The sequence below is a fragment of the Panthera pardus genome, unplaced genomic scaffold (assembly GCF_024362965.1).
Source record: "Panthera pardus isolate Hobbes unplaced genomic scaffold, ASM2436296v1 HiC_scaffold_18, whole genome shotgun sequence".
NCBI lineage: Eukaryota > Metazoa > Chordata > Mammalia > Carnivora > Felidae > Panthera > Panthera pardus.
Window position 1 is genome coordinate 16,395,863 of NW_026526743.1, and position 19,294 is coordinate 16,415,156.

A 19,294-nucleotide genomic window follows, 5' to 3' on the forward strand; every position below is an offset into this window, starting at 1 on the left:
AAAAAAAAAAAAAGGTGCTTGACTTCTTCTGAAAGTAACAGTGCCCAATTTCACATTATAAACAGCAAATCGCTCAACCCTACTAGCCACACTCCTTTTGTCCAACTCTCCAGCCTTAGCTACTAGAGGTTTCTTGATGGGATGGGGATCGGAGGATTTATTCTCCAAAGATTGGTTCTCATTTCAAGAACTTCCCCCTCTTGTTTCCACATACCTCTATTTATCAAGATCTTGACTTGGGTGCACCTTCCAGATCTTCCAGGGTCTGGGGGTGGGGAAGAATGCTGCTTTGTTCAGAATTTTGACTGTTGGAGCACCCGGGTGGCTCAGTTGCTGAAGTGTCTGACTTCGGCTCAGGTCGTGATCTCAGGGTTTGTGAGTTCAAGCCCCGCGTGCGGCTCTGTGCTGACAGCTCAGAGCCTGGAGCCTGCTTTGGATTCTGTGTCTCCTTCTCTCTCTGCCCCTCCCCCACTTGTGCTCTGTCTCTCTCTGTCTCTTAAAAATAAGTAAATGTAAAAAAAAAAAAAAAAAAAAGAAAAGAAAAGAAAAAAATATATTGACTGTCAAATACTTCCTCCTTGACCAAATTTTAGTTAGGCTCCTCTGGACTCTCTTCTCAACTAGGATTCAACTTTTGGCTTCAGTGTTTGTCTTTGCATTACCCAGTTTTAGCAAGAATTCTGTCAACTCAGTTTAGCCAGAGCTCTTGATATCTCATTACTCTTAATATCTAATTAAAGTCTTCATCCACCCAGGCGATATCTGATATCAAGAACTCTCTTGGTCAGTCCAGCAAGAATTTCCCCTTACCTTTGATGTCTCCTCTTAATTTTCCATCCACTGACTTCCCCCAATCCCACCAACTTGCTATTGCATATAAACCCTATTTGTTCTTTCTGTATTTGGAACTGAGCCTGGTTCTATGCTGAAGTTCTTCTCCCCTATTGCAGTGTTCCTGAATAAAATCTATTTTTGAACTTCTTTAACTACTGTTCAGTTTTGGTTTTCTTTTTTTTTTTTTTAATTTTTTTTTTCAACGTTTTTTATTTATTTTTGGGACAGAGAGAGACAGAGCATGAACGGGGGAGGGGCAGAGAGAGGGAGACACAGAATCCGAAACAGGCTCCAGGCTCTGAGCCATCAGCCCAGAGCCCGACGCGGGGCTCGAACTCACAGACTGAGAGATCGTGACCTGGCTGAAGTCGGACGCTTAACCGACTGCGCCACCCAGGAGCCCCCAGTTTTGGTTTTCTTTATCATCACTCAGGGCCTCGCTTTCTTGTCTTCCTGACTGTGGATAGTTTTCTTGAAGCTGGACCCTAATTGAAGTTGTAAGGTAAAAAGGTGGAAACAGCATCAGGAGCACCCCCAGAGCTACTGGCTATCATATTATAAAGGGCTCTGGTGCAAATGAGCGTCTCCCTAACAAACGGAATGTAATCACCCTTCTGTGGTATCATATTAGGTCCTAGCAGAAAAGGGATATAAACATGAAGGTAGCAGTGACCCGGCCCATGGCCGGGGATGAGGGGTGGCGTGGGGGGCTGGGAGAACAGTTAGATCTGGAGACAGTCACACACAAAGGCACACAAAGAAACCTCTTCCACAGGCTCAACACTAAAAGCCAGCCCAGAAACGAATAAAGCTCCACCTCTGGTCACAGGTAAACTCCTTCGACCTCTGGCGTAAGAACACAAAGAAATGCTCGTCCATTTCAGGCACAGTCCCTCTCACAAACCCACAGGCACCCTCACATTCTCGGCGTCACACATCGACCCACAATCACGGGACGTGATTTTAAATACAGAAGCTGACTGCACTGACAGAAGGCTTCGCCCCGTGGTGCACAAGCACAAAAGTGTGCAGCGACGGTCACACAGAAATCGCCACATCTGAGAATTCAGTAACAATCACGGAAGTGCGCAAATTCACGGTTTCCTCACGCACAGCCGCCCACAGTCACTTGCGTGCCCAAGATCCGCCAGGGTGGCACACGGTTCTCGGGTCAAGACTCCCACGGCTGCGGCCACCTGCGCAGGCGCGGTGTAGAGGCGGGCCTTGGGGCCCTCTGGGAAATGTAGTTCAGCAAATGAAGGCCGCGGCGCAAAGCTCTCTGGGGCTGGTGGTTCGAAGGGTCCTAAGGAAAAGCTGAGCTGCGTCCAGTCCAGCTGGATGTGTCCCCAGAGGAGCTCGGGGTCCCGCACGGCTCAGTCCCTGCTCCGCTTCGCTCCGCGGGGCATTCTGGGAGGGGACGTCGTGGGTCTCGGGTCGCTGGGCGGGTTTCCAGAGCCCGCGGCGACGGGAGGTGAGTTGGGCCTGGCTGAGCGCGGGAGCCAGAGGTCAGGGCCGGGCTTGAGGTGGACCGTTAGGGACCGGGATGGGGCCAGGGGGGTGCCCTCAGGGGTTCCTGTATAACTGTGTGAGAGGTCGCGATGTGACAGAATGTGATCTTGTGTGGCACCGTGTGTGTGATTATGAAAGATTGTATGTCTCAGGTATAAAACTGTGTGTGTCTGTGTGTGTGTGTGTCTGTTTCTGCAGGTGTAACTATGTGTTACTGTATATGGGTTTGTGAGAAACAGCGGGTGTGACATTGTGTCGCTGTATGAATATGTGTGATTATGTTTGACTGCTTGTCTCTGTGGATATAACAGTGTTTGAATGTGTGTGACAGCAGGTGTGATTGCGAACCCATGAGCATCTTTCTCTGCAGGTATAAATTTGTATGAGTAATGGTGACCGGATGTGTGACCTTGTGTCCCAAGTCACTGCGAGATTGCGTGGGACTGTCTGTCGGAGTAATTGTGTGTCATCATCTCTGTCTTTGGGTTAATGCCACTGTGTATGTGTTTGACATTACAGGTGAGCTTGTGTGACCATGTATAGTGTATGTGTGTGACTGGGTGAGAATTTGTATGTGTACGTGAGACTGAAGGCTTGATTGTGTGGGACCTAGTGTGTGATTGTGGGCGCAGAAAGATTAAAATTACTTGCCCAAGTTCAGACAGTTTATAAGTGACAGAACAGGGTCTTGAGCCTAGGCAGAGGCCTTGCTTTTAATTACTAAACTCTCTTGGTCTTTCCCATACTGTGAGAGTGAAAACTGGGGGCCTTGGATTCTGAGGGTGTTGGAGAGGATTGTCCCTGGTCTTGGACGAGGAACTGTCAGGATATGGGAACTTAATGTGGGTCTCGTCCTTCAGTCCCCTTGTGAGTCACAGAACCCAGTCTAAAGACATTGTAGTGAGACCATCCTCAAACTGACTGCTCAGTTTGGGATGGAGAGCTCAGTCTGAAAGCCAGGTCTTCCTCACCTTAGGCCATGCAGTTTCAGATTTTAGCTTTGTCTTTGTCAAAACTCTTCCACGTTTGGTGCTGAGAGAGGCCAATCCATGGCTCTTTTTCTGATATACCAAGTTAGCTAAATTTTGCTTCTGACTTTCATAGTTAATAAAGAAAAACGGTCTCATTTCCTTTCCAGATGTGTGTAGAGAATGTAAGCAGGGACAAAGGTAGCACTTCTTTACACCAGCAGTTGGCAGTGAGACAGTGAGGAAAGAAAGGTTCTGAGAGATGGAGTAACTTGCCCAAGGTCATGCAGCCAATGAATGAAGGAGTGGAGAGTCACCATGCGCCTGGGGGCTATGTGAAGCCCAAGTCTTTAACATCACCTTCTTTCGGAGACTGATGGCTTATCTCAAACTTTGGAAATATTACCCAAGTGATGCACCACTCTTTGCAGACAGAAATATAAAAGACATTTTTTGGGGGCGCCTGAGTGGCTCAATCACTTGAGCTTCTGACTCTTGATTTCAGCACAGGTAATGATCCCAGGGTCCCCGGATCCAGCCCCATGTTGGGCTCTGTGCTGAGTGTGGAGCCTGCTTAAGATTCCCTCTCTCTCTCTCTCTCTCTCTCTCTCTTTCTCTTTCTCTCTTTCTCTTTCTCCCTCTGCCCCTCTCCCCTGCTTGCGCTTTCTTTCTCTCTCTCTCTCTATAAAACAATAAAAAAGTAAAAGACATTTCTTTTATGCAGATGCTATGTAGGGCTCCCAGATGCAGAGAAGGCTTCATTGATTCTCCTCTCAGGTTGCAAAGGCTTTTATGGACAATTTCAAGCTGTGTTGCACTAAGGAAATAACTTTCTCAGAGACTGATTGGCCAGTGCAGAGTAGCCCAGGTTTAGGAAGTCGTATATCCTGAATTCTAGGTCAAACATGACTGTCCTCGTTTTCAGATTGAAGAAATGTTGGCTCTGAGAGAACAACGAATATTTCAGGCTGTGCAATTTGTTATTGGTTTGTATTAAAATTTAGCAATGCCTGCCTCAAGCTCTATTTCTGTGAAGTAATAAAGGTAATATCTGCATCTCTGAAAATGCCTCTCTAGTAGATATATGGCTTTGATTCCCCAGGTTATGTTAAATAATTCCCATTCAGACATTGTAGGCTCTTGAAAGAGGACCAGTTTTGAGTCTCGTGGCAGTTGATTCTTACGACTTTGAGTTAGTTGCTTTAGCTTTTTGAACCTCAGTTTTACTTGTTGGCAAGATAAGGATAATAATATTTACCTTTGCGTTTTGTGAAGAATAAAGAAAATAATGACATATGTAGGGGTGCCTGGGTGGCTCAATCAGTTGAGCATCTGACTCTTGGTTTCAGCCCAAGTCATGATCTCAGGGGTCACTGACAGCGCAGAGCCTGCTTGGGATTCTCTTTTTCCTTCTCCCTCTGCCCCTTCTCTGCTCGTGTGCGTGCGCGCTCTCTCTCTCAAAACAAATAAATGTTAAAAAAAAAAAAGATAATGGCATGTACAACATGTGTAACATCGCTATTTATATTACAGGAGGCCCAGTAAGATTGATTTATTCATTTAATAAATATTTTTTAAGCTTTTATTTTGAGAGAGAGAGAGAGAGAAAATGAGTGAGGGAGGGAGGGGCGGAAAGAGATGGAGAGAGAGAATCACAAGCAAGCTCCATGCTGTCAGCTGGGAGCCCAATGCAGGGCTTGATCCCACGAACCGTGAAATCATGACCTGAACCAAAATCAAGAGTTGGATGCTTAACCCTACTGAGCCACTCAGGCGCCTCCATTTAACAAATAATTTTTGAGTGCCTGCAAAGGTTCTGGCATTATTCTAACACTAGAGATACAATCAGTGAACCAGACAAATCCTAGTTCTATTAGATCCCACACTGTTGTTTGGGGAGACAACAATAAACAGAGAAAAAAAGTAACATGTCCAATGGTGTCAAAAGCTACGAAGAAAAATCACAATAAGGAAAAAGAGACTGGAAGGGAAGTTATCTTTAGATAGAATTTTCAGGAAAGTGCCTCTCATGTGGTAACAACTGAGCACAAACAGGAATGAAGAGAGGGAGTGAGCCATGTCCAGGCAGAAGGAAAATCAAAGGTAACGGCCCTGAAGATGGACTGTGCACAGTGTTTGAGGAACTGTAAGAAAACCTGTGTGCCTGGAGTGGGGCAAGCAAGCGGAATGAGGGTAGGAAATGAAGTCTAAGGGGCATCCAAGGGCCAGATCATAAACCACCTTGTTGGCCATTTAGATTTTGTTGAGTTCAAGCTATATGTTCTTAATACCAGTGAGGACTTCAGGGGTTAAATTAATCTGCGGCCTTTTCTCAGATCTTAGAAGGCTTAGGGCTGGCCTATGCAAGGAGGCTGTAGAGACCATAAAGGGACAGGTGTTCTATCTTTGTGAATCTCAGATCAGCAATCTGGGGCTGGTTTGCCATTTTTTTTCCCCTTTAATTCTCGTTTCTCAGGACATTGTTCTCCAAAAGAGAAGATTAAAGAAGAAAGGAAGAATGGCTGTTGGACTTTGTAAAGCCATGTCTCAAGTAAGTTGGTGTTTTCACTTTGTTTCCAGAAATTCTACTTCTTTTTTTTAGGACTTTGTGACTTCAGAAAGTCACAAATAGCCCAGTGAGCACTCTCACACTTGTCTCTCTCAACTACTTCATATAATCTCTCTATAAATCACTTAGTATCTTTTTTACTCAGTGCTGTGCTCAAATATGTGATGGAAGAGAACTATCCTTTTTAGATAGCTCATGATTTGTTATGCTGGGGATTAGTGCAAGTGGAATAAAGGACAGAGGTGTGATTATTGAGCGCCCTATTAAATAGGGAAGTCAAGGATGGCCTCTCTGAGGAAGTGACATTTAAGCAAAGAAAAACTTCAGTGAAAGTAGGGATTAGGTTTCGTGGAGATTTGGAGAAGACCTTTAAAAGTAGAAGGAATAGCAAATATGAAGTTATTATGGTGGGAACATGTTTGATGAGCTCTAGGAATATCATTGAGCCAGTATCCTCAGAGGGAAATGAACACTATGAGATCAGAGGAGTAGCTGGGGAACAAGTTATATAGGCCCTTGAAACTCATGACCAGAACTTTGAGGTTTGTTCTAAGAGTGAAGGAGAGTCACTGGAGTGTTTGTAATGTAATTTGATTTATATTAAAAAAAATTTTTTTTATGTTTATTTTTGAGAGAGAGAGAGACACACAGAGCACAAGCAGGGGAGGGACAGAGAGAGAGGGAGACACAGAATCTGAAGCAGGCTCCAGGCTCTGAGCTGGTAGCATAGAGCCCCATGCGGGACTCCAACCCACAAACCATGAGATCATGACCTCAGCCAAAGTCAGATGCTTAACGAACTGAGCCACCCAGGCACCCCAATTTGATTTTTATTTTAAAAGGAAAATAGAAAGGAATTAAGGGTGGAGTGGGCGATCAGTTAGGAGACTACCACAGTAATCTAGGTGGAAGGTGATAGCTGCCTGGACTGTGGTGGTATCATTGGAGCTGCTGGGATTGGGGTATATGTTGGAGATAGAAAATGTGGGATTTGGTCAGGGGTGGGTTGCGGAATGTGAGAGGAAGAAAGAAGTCAAGGGTAACTACAAAGATTTTTGACCTGGGCAACTGTACAAATGGTTGTGCCATTTACTGAGATGGAAAGACAGGGCAGAATGAGATGGGAACAAAAATTGAGTTCTAGATATATTAAGTTTGTGAGATTGGGTATCCAAGTGCAATATTGATTATACACTGGAATCATGATTGGGGGTGTGAATTTGAGAATGATTAGTGTATTTAAAGCCGTAGGACAGGATAGGATTATCTGATTGTGAGTGTCTATAGGAAAGATGCCCAAGGACTCAATTTAGGTATTCAGTATCTAGAGGCTGACAAGACGAAGAGGAAGCAGCAAGAGAGACTGAGAAGGACTGATGTAGAAGGAAAACCAGAAGAGTGGGGAAGTCAAAAGTACAGAGTATTTTATAGAGGATGTAACCAACAGAATTAAATTCTTCTGAGGAAGATGCAGACTGAGAACTGACCATTGGATTTGGTAACATGGAAACTACTGATATTCTTGACAAGAGCTACTTCATAGAGGGGTTGCGATGAAAGCATCATTACAGTGGGTTCATGAGGGAACACTGGCCTAAAAGGTGAGAATAGAGATGAGTCTAGACCTACACTGCCCAGTAATGTACCCAGTAGCCACATAAGACTGCTCTGAATTAAGATGTGCTATAACATATATACCAGATTTTTAATTTTTATTAGTATTGTTATTTTTTTATTTTAGAAAGAGAAAGAGAGAGAGAGAGAGAGTACAAGTCAGGGAGAGGGACCAAGGGAGAGAGAGAGAGAATTTTAAGTATGCTCCAAGGAGCCTGATGTGGGGCTTGATCCCAGGACCCAGGGATAATGACTTGAGCTGAAATCAAGAGTCAGACATTCAACCGAATGAACCACCCAAGTCACCAAATATATACCAGATTTTGAAGATTTAGTACAAAAAAAGAATGTAAAACATCTCATTAATAATTTTTAGATTGGGTATATGTTGAAATAATATTTTAGATATAATGGGTTAAATTAAGTATATTATTAAATTTACCTATTTCTGTTTACCTTTTTTTCCTTTTTTGCAATATAACCTAGTGATTCAGCATGACATTTGGTCTTAAACATCTATAAAATGTGTTTTATACTTTTTTCTTACTTTTTTAAAATAAGTTTTACAGTGAGATTAAATAAGATAATAACTGTAAAATGCTTATTAGGGTGTCTGAAATGTAGTAATTGGGTAATAAATAGCAGAATATAAATAGCAGTTATTCTTATTTTTTCCATTATTGAATCTATTTGCTTTGTTGATGTAGCTACTAAAAAATTTTCAACATTTATTCATTTTTGAGAGAGAGAGACAGAGTGCAAGTGAGGGAGAAACAGAGAGAGAGGGAGACACAGAATCTGAAGCAGCTTCCAGGCTCCGAGCTGTCAGCACAGAGCCTGACGCAGGGCTTGAACCCATGAACTGTGAGATCATGACCTGAGCAGAAGTGGGACATTTAACTGAGCCACCCAGACGCCCCCTAAAAAAATTTATTACGTGGCTTACATTGTATTTCTATTGGATATTGTTGATGTAAACAACTCTTTGGAAGAGTTTTCTTATTTTTTTAAAAGTTTCATTTAAGTAATCTGCACACCCAACATGGAGCTCGAACTCACGATCCCAAGATCAAGAGTTCAATGTTTCTCTGACTGAGCCAGTCAGGCACCCCTGGAAGAGTTTTGTTAAGAGCAGTAAGGAAATGGGACAATAACTACAGTGAGATTGTGGAAGGGACTTTATCTATTTATAAGATGAAAGTATTGCATCAGTTTGTATACTGATAGAAATAATCTAGTAAAGTGAGAAAATACCGATAAGGGAGATATCTTATATCTTCCTGATAATTACAAGGGAGAGAGGTGACAGTGTCTTTGTATGGACAAGTGAAGGGATTGGTCATAGATAGCAGCCTAGAGTTTTATGCATTGAAACGGAGGGAAGACAGAATATATGAGTATGGATACAGGGCAGCAAGGACTTGTAATGAACAAGAAGATGAGGAAGTTCAAAGAGAGAACAGAGTTGGTGGTAGTTTGAGAAAGAGAGACAGAAACTATGAGAGATGGAAAGTGAATTTATTAGGGAAGTGTAGTGGTGCTTTTGTGGAATCTCTGGTCATATCCTAGAAGTACATTGGGTTAACATTTTATCAGTCAGGGTTCCAGCAAGAAACTCAAAAGGGGACTCTTTATAAGCTATGATCAGTGTATAAAGAAACCACAGAGGGTAGTGCTATACCCTGGGACTCATAACAATAAAACTTGGGCCTGAACCCAGAGACAGAGAGATCTGAGTGCAGAGGGCCACTGACAGACATTGTGACCTAGGAGTGAAGGACAGGGGCCACACAGGGCGGAGCTGCAAGGAGGGTGCCAGCAGAGTAAAAATTGTGCTTCGCTTGCCTCTCTCTCATCTCTTGTCTGTGGCTGAACCCAACTGAAGATGGGGTCGGGAAAGGGAGTCTATTAATGCAATTAATACAGGTCAACCTCACAGGACATAGAGAAGTGTAGAGGGGCACACGGAAGTTATACAACAGTCTGTATTTGTCTGATGTTTTTTCTCTGGCCACATTCACCCACATTTCTACTATGTAGAATAACCATATTTAATATTTACTTATTTTTGCAATTTGATGGACAACAATAGAACATTTAATTTGAAAGCACTAGCAGAAGAGATTATTTTCTCCATAAATTTAAAATATAAAAACCATCTCAAAAAATAGAAAACTAAATAGAGCAATGTGCAAGAAAGAGTTAACATAGCAGGCCCGAAGCTGCTGTGTTTAGAAGAACCCACTTGCAGGTTGATTTGGCTGGCGTCTGAGATCTTGGCACTAGATTCATTCTCGGCACTGATAGCGATTTTATTATTTTTAATAAAAAATGAGATCATACTCTGCAAAACGGAACTTAAAATGTCATTTTAAGCATTGAGTACTCTTCCTTCCTATGGATATACTATAGGAAACTACCATTTATTCACTGAGTGGCAAATATTTACTGTTTACCATGTGACCGGTTTTATAATAGACACTGGATAATCAAGAGATTGTAAAACAGATATCCTTCCCTCATACAGGTTATAGTTCAGTGGTGTAGGCTAAACTCTTATTTTTTGATATGTAAGTTTTTTTCCAGATGTAACCTTCCAATGAAAATTCTATCTAAATATCTTCACATATACTTTATTATGTCTTCAGGACACATTTGTGGAAGTTTTTCCTTACATATAGAATCTAAGTTTCAGACCATACCCTTTAGTCAAAGCCCAATTTAAGGCCTTTCTTCACTTCTCTGACCCATGTGATATCCCAGTTTGGGGAATATAAAGGAATCATCCCTATAAGAATTTCCTGATACATAGTGTATGTAACATAAAACACCCTTGTTCACATACTTGCATGCTATAAACTCATGTTTCATGCCATAAGCTATTTTTTTCCTGTGTATAGGTCTTTTTTTATTTACAAAAATGTGAAATGTTTTTCTCTCAAAATATTCGACAAACCTGGACATGTACTTGCTCCCCAATAATCAGTTTCCTTGGACCACTTAGAGAACTCTGGCAGAATTCATCTTTTCTGCCAGGACCATATGGGAGCACTTGGCAAATGAGATTTTTTTTTCTTTTTTCTTTTTTTATAATTTCAGGGTTTGGTGACCTTCCGAGATGTGGCTCTAGATTTTTCCCAAGAGGAATGGGAATGGCTGGACCCATCTCAGAAGGATTTATACAGAGATGTCATGTTGGAGAACTACAGGAACTTGGTATGGCTTGGTAAGGATGTCTCCCCCATAATTCAGAATCTTCCCTCGGGTGTTTTTGCTTCCTCCATTAGGACATTTAGGTCATCTTAAGTGCTTAGCTGAATTTCTTCTTCCTGTTCCCAGGAAATAATTTGAAGTAGTTTCAAAGAGTTAGAAATGAATAGTTCCCATTGTTGGAGAAGGGTGGTTTGGAATAGCAGCATCAGTATGGCGTAGGAATTTGTTAAATTGAAAATTATAGCATCCCACTATAGACCTACAAAATCAGAAACTCTGGGAATATGCCTAGTAATTTGGGTTTTAATGAGCCCTCCTAATGATTCTGATGCCCATTAAAGTTTGAGAACCACTGTGGTTTCTGATTCAGGAGGTCTGGGTTGAGGCCTGAGAATTTGCTTTTTTTTTTAATGTTTATTTATTTATTTTGAGAGAGAGAGAGAGAACACATGTGTGCTGAGCAAGCAGGAAAGGGGCAGAGAGAGAGACTTCTAAGCAGGCTCCTATCTGTCAGGGTGAAGCCCAGCTTGGGGCTTGAACTCACAAACCATAAGATCATGACCCGAGCTGAAATCGAGAGTAGGACTCTTAACTGACTGAGCCACTCAGGCGCCCTGAGAATTTGCATTTCTAATAAGTTCCTAGGTGGTGGTGCTTCTGCTCTAGCACTTTGAGAACCACTGCTACGGAAAGAGTTTCATCTTCATCCTTCATACCAACATCATTCCCTTCTCTGGCCCTTCCTCTAATTGCCTTTCTTGCTTAATGACCAAAAGATTGCGTTTGAGTCCTAGAAAGGCTAAAGCAAGTTGATTGTCTCTGTGTGTCTCTTTCTTGCTCTCATTTTTCTTCTCCTGTAAACAGGACTCTCCATTTCTAAGCCCAACATGATCTCCTTATTGGAGCAAGGGAAGGAACCTTGGATGGTGGAGAAAGAGATGTCAGATGGTCAATATGCTGGTGAGTGACAGGGAACTGGACAAGGAGTGTTGTTGTAAGGTGCCAGCCCAACTGGTCATGAGAATGCTTCCCTGCACTTGAGGAGGCTACCCTGGGCTTGGTGGGGGTGGGTTTCTCTCTATTTCTATCAAAGTATATGCTCTATGATTCGTCTAGAAATAACCCAAATCTCAGTCCTCGCCAGCTCTTTTCCTTTTAGGATCGGAAATGTGTACATTTCCAGATTTCATTTTAGAGTTTTTATTTTTATCCAAGTTATTATAAAAGTTATACATGCACATTTCTTAACGAGTCAAGTAGGTTTACAAGGCATATTCCCTTTAAAAAGGCAGTCTTTTGTCCACCTGCCTAGCTTCCCTCTCCTTAAATGGACCAACTTTCTTTACTTTTGCAACTTTTTTGATGTTTTCTTCATTTCTTTAACAAATACGTATATGTTGCTATTTCTTAATTACTTTTTCAGGTTTAGTCCTCAACCAGTATCTTCTAAGAAAATAAGAATTTTGTTTTTGAAAATAAGAATTTAATACTTTCTTATCCTAAATCAAATACATGTATGTGCTCACACACATACACACATACACACGTGCACAAACACACACACACACACACACACACACACACACACACACACTTCCCATCTCCTCAGTATCATAATTTTGATTGAATCACTGTTCAGGGTTTATATTATTGTGGCTATTAAGTGCTAGTCATAGCCATTCTGTGTATATACCAAGATTACTTTTCCTACACAACTTTTTTTTTAATGTTTATTTATTTTTGAGAGAGAGAGAGAGACAGAGCATGAGTGGGGAAGGGGCAGAGAGAGAGGGAGACAGAGAATCTGAAACAGGCTCCAGGCTATGAGCTGTCAGCACAGAGCCTGATGTAGGGCTCGATCTCAGAACTGTGAGATCATGACCTGAGCCAAAGTCAGACGCTTAACCAGCTGAGCCACCCAGGTGCCCCTCCATACAACTTTTTATTTTTCCTGGAGTTAATAATTTCTGGGGTGGGGGTGGGGTTGTCTATTTGTTTGTTTTTTTTTCCCCTTGATTTTCTGTATACCTATTCCTCACTCAATTCCCAACTCTCCATCAACTATCTAAATCTCTTAAGACAGTCAGACACATTAGCTAATCTATTGATTTTATCATCTTGGAGGAATCTCTCCCAGACTCTTCAGATATACTTCAGTCTGGACAAATCGCTCATTACATCTGCTTGTGCTCAGTTGGGGTTTATCTGATGTTTTCTCGTGATTAGATTGAGGTAACGCATTTTTGGGAAAAGTGCAACAGAAATAATGTTAAGTTCCACTCAGTGCAACATACTGGATTCATAATATTGATATGTCTTTGATCACTTGGTAAGGTAGTGTCTGTCTGGTTTCTCCAATGTAAAGTTACTATTTTTCTATTTGTAATTAATAAGTATCTTAGGGGAGATACTTTGAGGCTATTCAGTGTCTTTGAAACTTTTGCCCACTAATTTTAGCATCCATTGCCCCATTGGATCTTGTCTGCAATAGTTATTACTGTGATATTGACCTAATGTTGATTTTTCCATTTCCCTCCTTTACATATATTAATTAGGATTGTCTTAGAAAAACTGTTTCTTTTCTCCCATTTGTTTATTTATTCAATTATTTCTTTATGGAATCATGGATTTTTATTTTTTCTGAGGGAGATAAAGCCAATAAATCATTATTTTGTTGCTCAAATTGCCCTAGCTTTGACCATTGGGATTTCATTCCAGTTGGTTTCTTTGACCTTTTAACATGCTCCTATCCATTTTCGAGCACTTCCTTCCTCCCCAGCTCTGGGTGTTCCCGGTTCATCTTGTTTTCCTTGCCCCAGCCTTGAATCAGGTCCTGCTCCTAGGAGCTCTGGTTCCTTTTATTGGGAAATGATGTTTAGAAACCAAGGTGTAGGTGCTATGAGTGCTCATTGCTACTGGGATGTCTTTGCTCCTAGACCCTCACAGCAGATTGAGCTGGAAAATATATGTATATATACCAACACACACAGGTACACAGACACTTCTATATTTATTTCTGTCTCAGTTTTTTTTATATATATTAAAATTACCAGTTTATTTTGATATCTTGATTCTAGTTTTACTCCATAGGGCTTATTGTAGCCTTCTTCCTTATCTGTAATTTGTTGTTCTAACAATAAGAAACAATGTACTTACTTATTTACTCAATTTTAGCATACACAAAATTTCAGAATTTCCAAGATACTCCTCTGTGAGAAACAAATTTACTAACTAGATTACATTATTCATATATGGTTCCTTTTGTCTTTAGTCTTATAGTATTCAGCCAAAATACTATTTTTCAAAGTTACTTAGGTTAGGGGCGCCTGGGTGACTCAGTCTGTTGAGCGACCAACTTCGGCTGAGGTCATGGTCTCATGGTTTGTGAGTTCGAGCCCTGCGTTGGGCTCTGTGCTGACAGCTCAGAGCCTGGAGCCTGCTTCGGATTCTGTGTCTCCCTCTCTCTCTGCCCCTCCCCCACTCATGCTCTGTCTCTCTCTGTCTCAGAAATAAATAAACATTTAAAAAAAAGTTAGGTTAGTTCTTTTAGGTTCATTTGTTACTGTTTGTATTCTGTTTGGGTTCTTACCACATCCTGGTTGATTTTAATTACTTATTTTTTTGGTATCTGAAACATTATTATGCTTTTAAGAATCAGCTATACAAAAATACGTCCTCAGAAATGTGTTACTCTCTCCTCATCCCCACTATCCTATTTTTATCTCCTTAACTTCTTCCTATCTCTTTCTTATCTGCTTCTTGTAGATACCAATCTCTGTATTTTCAGGTTTGTCCTTTTTATGTTTCATTTGTACAAATGAGCCAACATATGTATAGTTTCTTGTAAGTCTTTGTACATTACATGAAGGGTAGCATACTGTAGATACACTTTGCATTTTACTTTTCTCACTTAACTATATACACAGGCAATCACTCCATGATTCATGGAGAATAACCAGTGCTTCAGTAAATAACCATGTTCATACATATTTTCATAATGTCAAGGCTATGTTTTCAGGAGAGATTATTGGAAATGGGATTCCTGAGTAAGTGCATATGTAGTTTTGTTAGGAGTTGCCACATTCCCCTCCAGAAAGGTTGTGCCAGACTACTTCTGTATTAATTTTGTATTGCTGCTGTAACAAAGTACCACAAATTTAGTGGCTGAAAACAACAGGAATTTATTATCTTATAGCTCTAGAGGTTAGAAGTAGAAAATGGGTCATATAGGACTAAAATCAAGATGTCAGCCAAAAAAAAAAAAAAAAAAAAAAAGTCAGCAGCCTGCCTTTTTTGTGAATGCCCTAGGGAAGAATCGGTTTCTTGCCTTTTTATGCTTTTTTTAGGACCTTTACTCAGACTTTTATTTTTAATTTTTAAAAATCACTTTATTTTAGGGGCGCCTGGGTGGTTCAGTCAGTTAAGCATCTGACTTCAGTTCAGGTCATGATCTTGTAGTTCATGAGTTCGAGCCCTGTGTCGGGCTCTGTGCTGACAGAGCCTGGAACCTGCTTTGAATTCTGTGTCTTTCTCTCTCTGCCCCTCCCCTGCTCACACTCTCTTTCTCTTTCTCTGGAAAATAAATAAACATTAAAAAAAAAAAAAGCACTTTATTTTACATGTGGCATTTACATACAGTATAGAATTGAGTCTTGCTTTGTGAACCAATCTAAGTATCATTTCAATTTAATAGGTGAAAATCCAGGTTCATTTTTGATATGTTTGGGCTTAACTCTGTATATTGTTTTATGTGATGTTTTCTGGTATTTACAGTTTTTAAAAAAGACTTTCACTTGTCTGTTTTCCTAGCCTTTATTTTGGTCATCTAATACTATAGCTTTTATAATAATGAGGAAGATTTTTTGTTGTTGTTCTAGTGTTGTCTTTGAATTTTGTTTTTGTTTTTTTTTTTTTTTTGGCGGGGGAAGAGAGACAGCAGGAGAAGGGCAGAGTTAGAGAATCCTAAGCAGGCCCCATGCCCAGTGCAGAGCCTGTCTCAATGGGGCTTCATCTCTTGACCCTGAGATCATGACCTGAGCCAAAATCAAGAGTTGGACGTTTAACTGATTGAGCCACTCAGGCATCCCCTTGTGTTCTAGTGTTATTGTGCTCTGTTTCTATATACAATATTTATTCTTTCTATTAATAAGTTGGCTTTAAATAAACTAGCCCTTGATTTTTTAATCTATTACAGATGAGTCAATAAGTAGGTTTATGTCACACCTTCTCTTCCCAAATTTTGTTAGTTGTATGTTTTTTATATTGTCACAGCATATTATATTTACATGCTGTTCTGTCACATTTATTCCAGCCTTTCATTTTGTCTTTTATGGCTAAATATATTCAGTGTTTTTCACTAGATCCTTTTGCTAAAATTTCTCTGGAAATTTCTCTAGATTGTCCTCTAGCAGTTTCCTCAAAAAGAGCTCATGAAAATAATGTCCCCTCCCCCAAGTTCTATCTTGTTCATAATTGGCCATTCTTTCCTTAAATTTATTATAGCATCGTATTAATGTTGAATATTGTTTATGAAGAAGTCTGATGCCAACTTGATATTTTCCATTTAAGTATATAATTAGCTTTATATTTTGTTCTGGTCTCCTAGATGGTTCTTTAATTAAAAAAAATTTTTTTTTGTCATTTATTCGTTATTGAAAGATAGAGACAGAGCATGAGCGGGGGAGGGGCAGAGAGAGAGAGAGACACATAATCCAAAGCAGGCTCCAGGCTCTGAGCTGTCAGCACAGAGCCCGACGCAGGTTTTGAACTCACAAACCATGAGATCATGACCTGAGCCAAAGTCGGACGCCCAACCGACTGAGCCACCCAGGCACCCTGATGGTTCTTTAATTTTAAAGTTATTTAATTAGATACGTCTCAGTCTGACCATTTTGGATCACTTTTTCCTGAAATGTGTGTTGTCTTTCAGGATGTAGAATCGAGTTTTTATTTCAGGACATATTTTTATTTCTTTTTATAGACAAAGTGAAGAATACAGGAAAGTACAGTGACTAATACAATAAATGGCTACCACCCGGAATTGATCATTGTTAATGTTTTGACATATTTTCATTTTTTTTTTTTTTTAATTTTTTTATTTATTTTTGGGACAGAGAGAGACAGAGCATGAACGGGGGAGGGACAGAGAAAGAGGGAGACACAGAATCGGAAACAGGCTCCAGGCTCTGAGCCATCAGCCCAGAGCCCGACGCGGGGCTCGAACTCACGGACCGTGAGATCGTGACCTGGCTGAAGTCCGCCGCTCAACCGACTGCGCCACCCAGGCGCCCCACATATTTTCATTTTTTGATGAAGAGATAAACTGTCTTAAGTACAAGTTCTCTTTGTTTCTCATTCTCAGTTCATTTTTCCTCATCTGCTTCTTGCTCTGAGAAGCAACAACAGTCATGAGTTCATCATATGTCCTTCTAATTCATTTTGTAAACATATTTTGTAAATATCTATGCATTTGTTGAAAAAAGTTATTTTCTTTTCTTTAATGTTTATTTATTTTGAGAGAGAAAAAATGTGTGCATGCACACACAAGCCAGGGAGAGGCAGAAAGAGAGGGCGAGAGAGAATCCCAGGCAGGCTCTGCACTGACGTGGCGCTCAATCCCACAACTGTGAGATCATGACATGAGCCGAAACCAAGAGTCAGTTGCTTAACTGACTGAGCCACCCAGGCACTCCAAGAGTGTTTTTATTTTCATAGGTGGTATTCTTTACATTTTCTTCTACAACTTGCTTGTATTACTCAACATTTTCCTGAGATTTATCCTTGGTAAATCTATATGTAATATATTTCCATTTTTTAAACTGTTGTATACTATTGCATGTTTTGAATTTGCCACATTTTATGCAACTCTTTCCCTATAGATGGCCATTTAGATTGTTTCTATTTTTTGCTAACTCACATAGTAGCAGGGTATGTTTCTATGCACATGCACATAAGAGTTTGTCAAGGATTTGTACATAGTAGTCAAATTGCTGGAGCATAGGAGTGCACACTTTGTTTTACTTGATACTCAAACTGCTCTTGAACATGATGGTATTACTTATACCTCTACTAACAATATCTGAGAGTTCTAGTTTCCTTATTCCCTTGATATTCTCCAACTTAAGTTTGTGATATTGCCCTTGATAAATTTTTACCAGTATGATGAAAGAGAAATGCTCTTGAAGTTGTTTTAATTTGCTTAGTAAGACTGAGCATTTTCCTGGAAATGCACTGTCCATTCAGAATTTCTGTTCTGTGAATTACCTTCTCATATTTTTAACCCATTCTTTCAGGTAAGGTTATTTGGCTTTTTCTTACTGACTTTTAGAATTTCTTTTTGTTAAAAAAAATTTTTTTTTTTTTAATTTTAGAGAGAGAGAAAGTGCATGTGAGTGGAGTGGGGTGGGGAAAGGGAGAGAGAGAGAATCTTAAGCAGGCTCCATGCTGAATGTGGAGCCTGACCTGGGGCTCGATCCTGCAATCCTGGGATCATGACCTGAGTCAAAATGACCTCAGTCAACTGACTGAGCCACCCAGGTACCACTAGAACTTTTTTTTAACATATTCTGAGTATTAATCATTTTTCTATGATACGTTTTTTTGTCGTCTTTTCCAGACTCTCCCTTGCCTTTTACCATTGTGGTGCCTTCTCTCACCCAGGTTTTTTTTTTTTTTTTTTTTTATGTTTATTTATTTTTGAGAGAGAGAGAGACAGCACGAAATAGGGAGAGGCAGAGAGAAAGGGAGACAGAGGATTGGACCCTTAACCTACTGAGTCACCCAGGTGCCCCAACTCACCCAGAGGTTTTTTTTTGTGTTTTGTTTTTGTTTTATTTTTTTATTATTTTTTTTAATTTTCTTTTTTATTTTTTAAAATTTACATCCAAATCAGTTAGCATATAGTGCAACAATGATTTCAGGAGTAGATTCCTTAGTGCCCCTTACCCATTTAGCCCATCCCCCCCTCCCACAACCCCTCCAGCAACCCTCAGTTTGTTCTCCATATTTATGAGTCTCTTCTGTTTTGTCCCCCTCCCTGTTTTTTATATTATTTCTGTTTCCTTTCCCTCATTTTCATCTGTTTTGTCTCTTAAAGTCCTCCTATGAGTGAAGTCATATGACTTTTGTCTTTCTCTGACCAGTTTCACTTAGCATAATACCCTCTAGTCCCACATAGTTGAAAGATTTCATCCTTGGGGCGCCAGGGTGGCTCAGTCGGTTGAGCGCTGACTTCGGCTCAGGTCACGATCTCGCGGTCTGTGAGTTCGAGCCCCGCATCGGGCCTCTGTGCTGACAGCTCAGAGCCCGGAGCCTGTTTCAATTCTGTCTCCCTCTCTCTGACCCTCCCCCATTCATGCTCTGTCTCTCTCTGTCTCAAAAATAAATAAACGTTAAAAAAATAAATAAATAAATAAATAAATAAATAAATAAAAGAAAGATTTCATTCTTTTTGATTGCCGAGTAATACTCCATTGTATATATATACCACATCTTCTTTATCCATTCATCCATCATTGGACATTTGGGCTCTTTCCATACTTTTACAGTCTTCTCCTATAATCCATCTGAGCTTTAATTTTAAAATATG

General features: G+C 40.4%; 1 protein-coding gene across 4 annotated transcripts in view; it reads left to right on the forward strand.

Annotated features, from left to right (window-relative positions):
• Window positions 1-2,092: 2,092 nt before the first annotated feature.
• ZNF527 (zinc finger protein 527) overlaps window positions 2,093-19,294 on the forward strand; it is a 31,266-nt gene continuing 14,064 nt past the window's right edge. Inside the window, exons 1-4 of one of the 4 annotated variants that reach the window (XM_019431964.2) lie at window positions 2,093-2,305; window positions 5,788-5,862; window positions 10,594-10,720; window positions 11,572-11,667. In XM_019431964.2, coding sequence (XP_019287509.1) covers window positions 5,830-5,862; window positions 10,594-10,720; window positions 11,572-11,667 — 256 coding nt within the window. In that variant the 5' untranslated portion in view covers window positions 2,093-2,305; window positions 5,788-5,829. Of the gene's footprint in view, window positions 2,306-5,787; window positions 5,863-10,593; window positions 10,721-11,571; window positions 11,668-19,294 lie in introns of those variants that run through there. The other 3 variants (XM_019431965.2, XM_053906375.1, XM_053906376.1) reach the window with 3 other exon arrangements.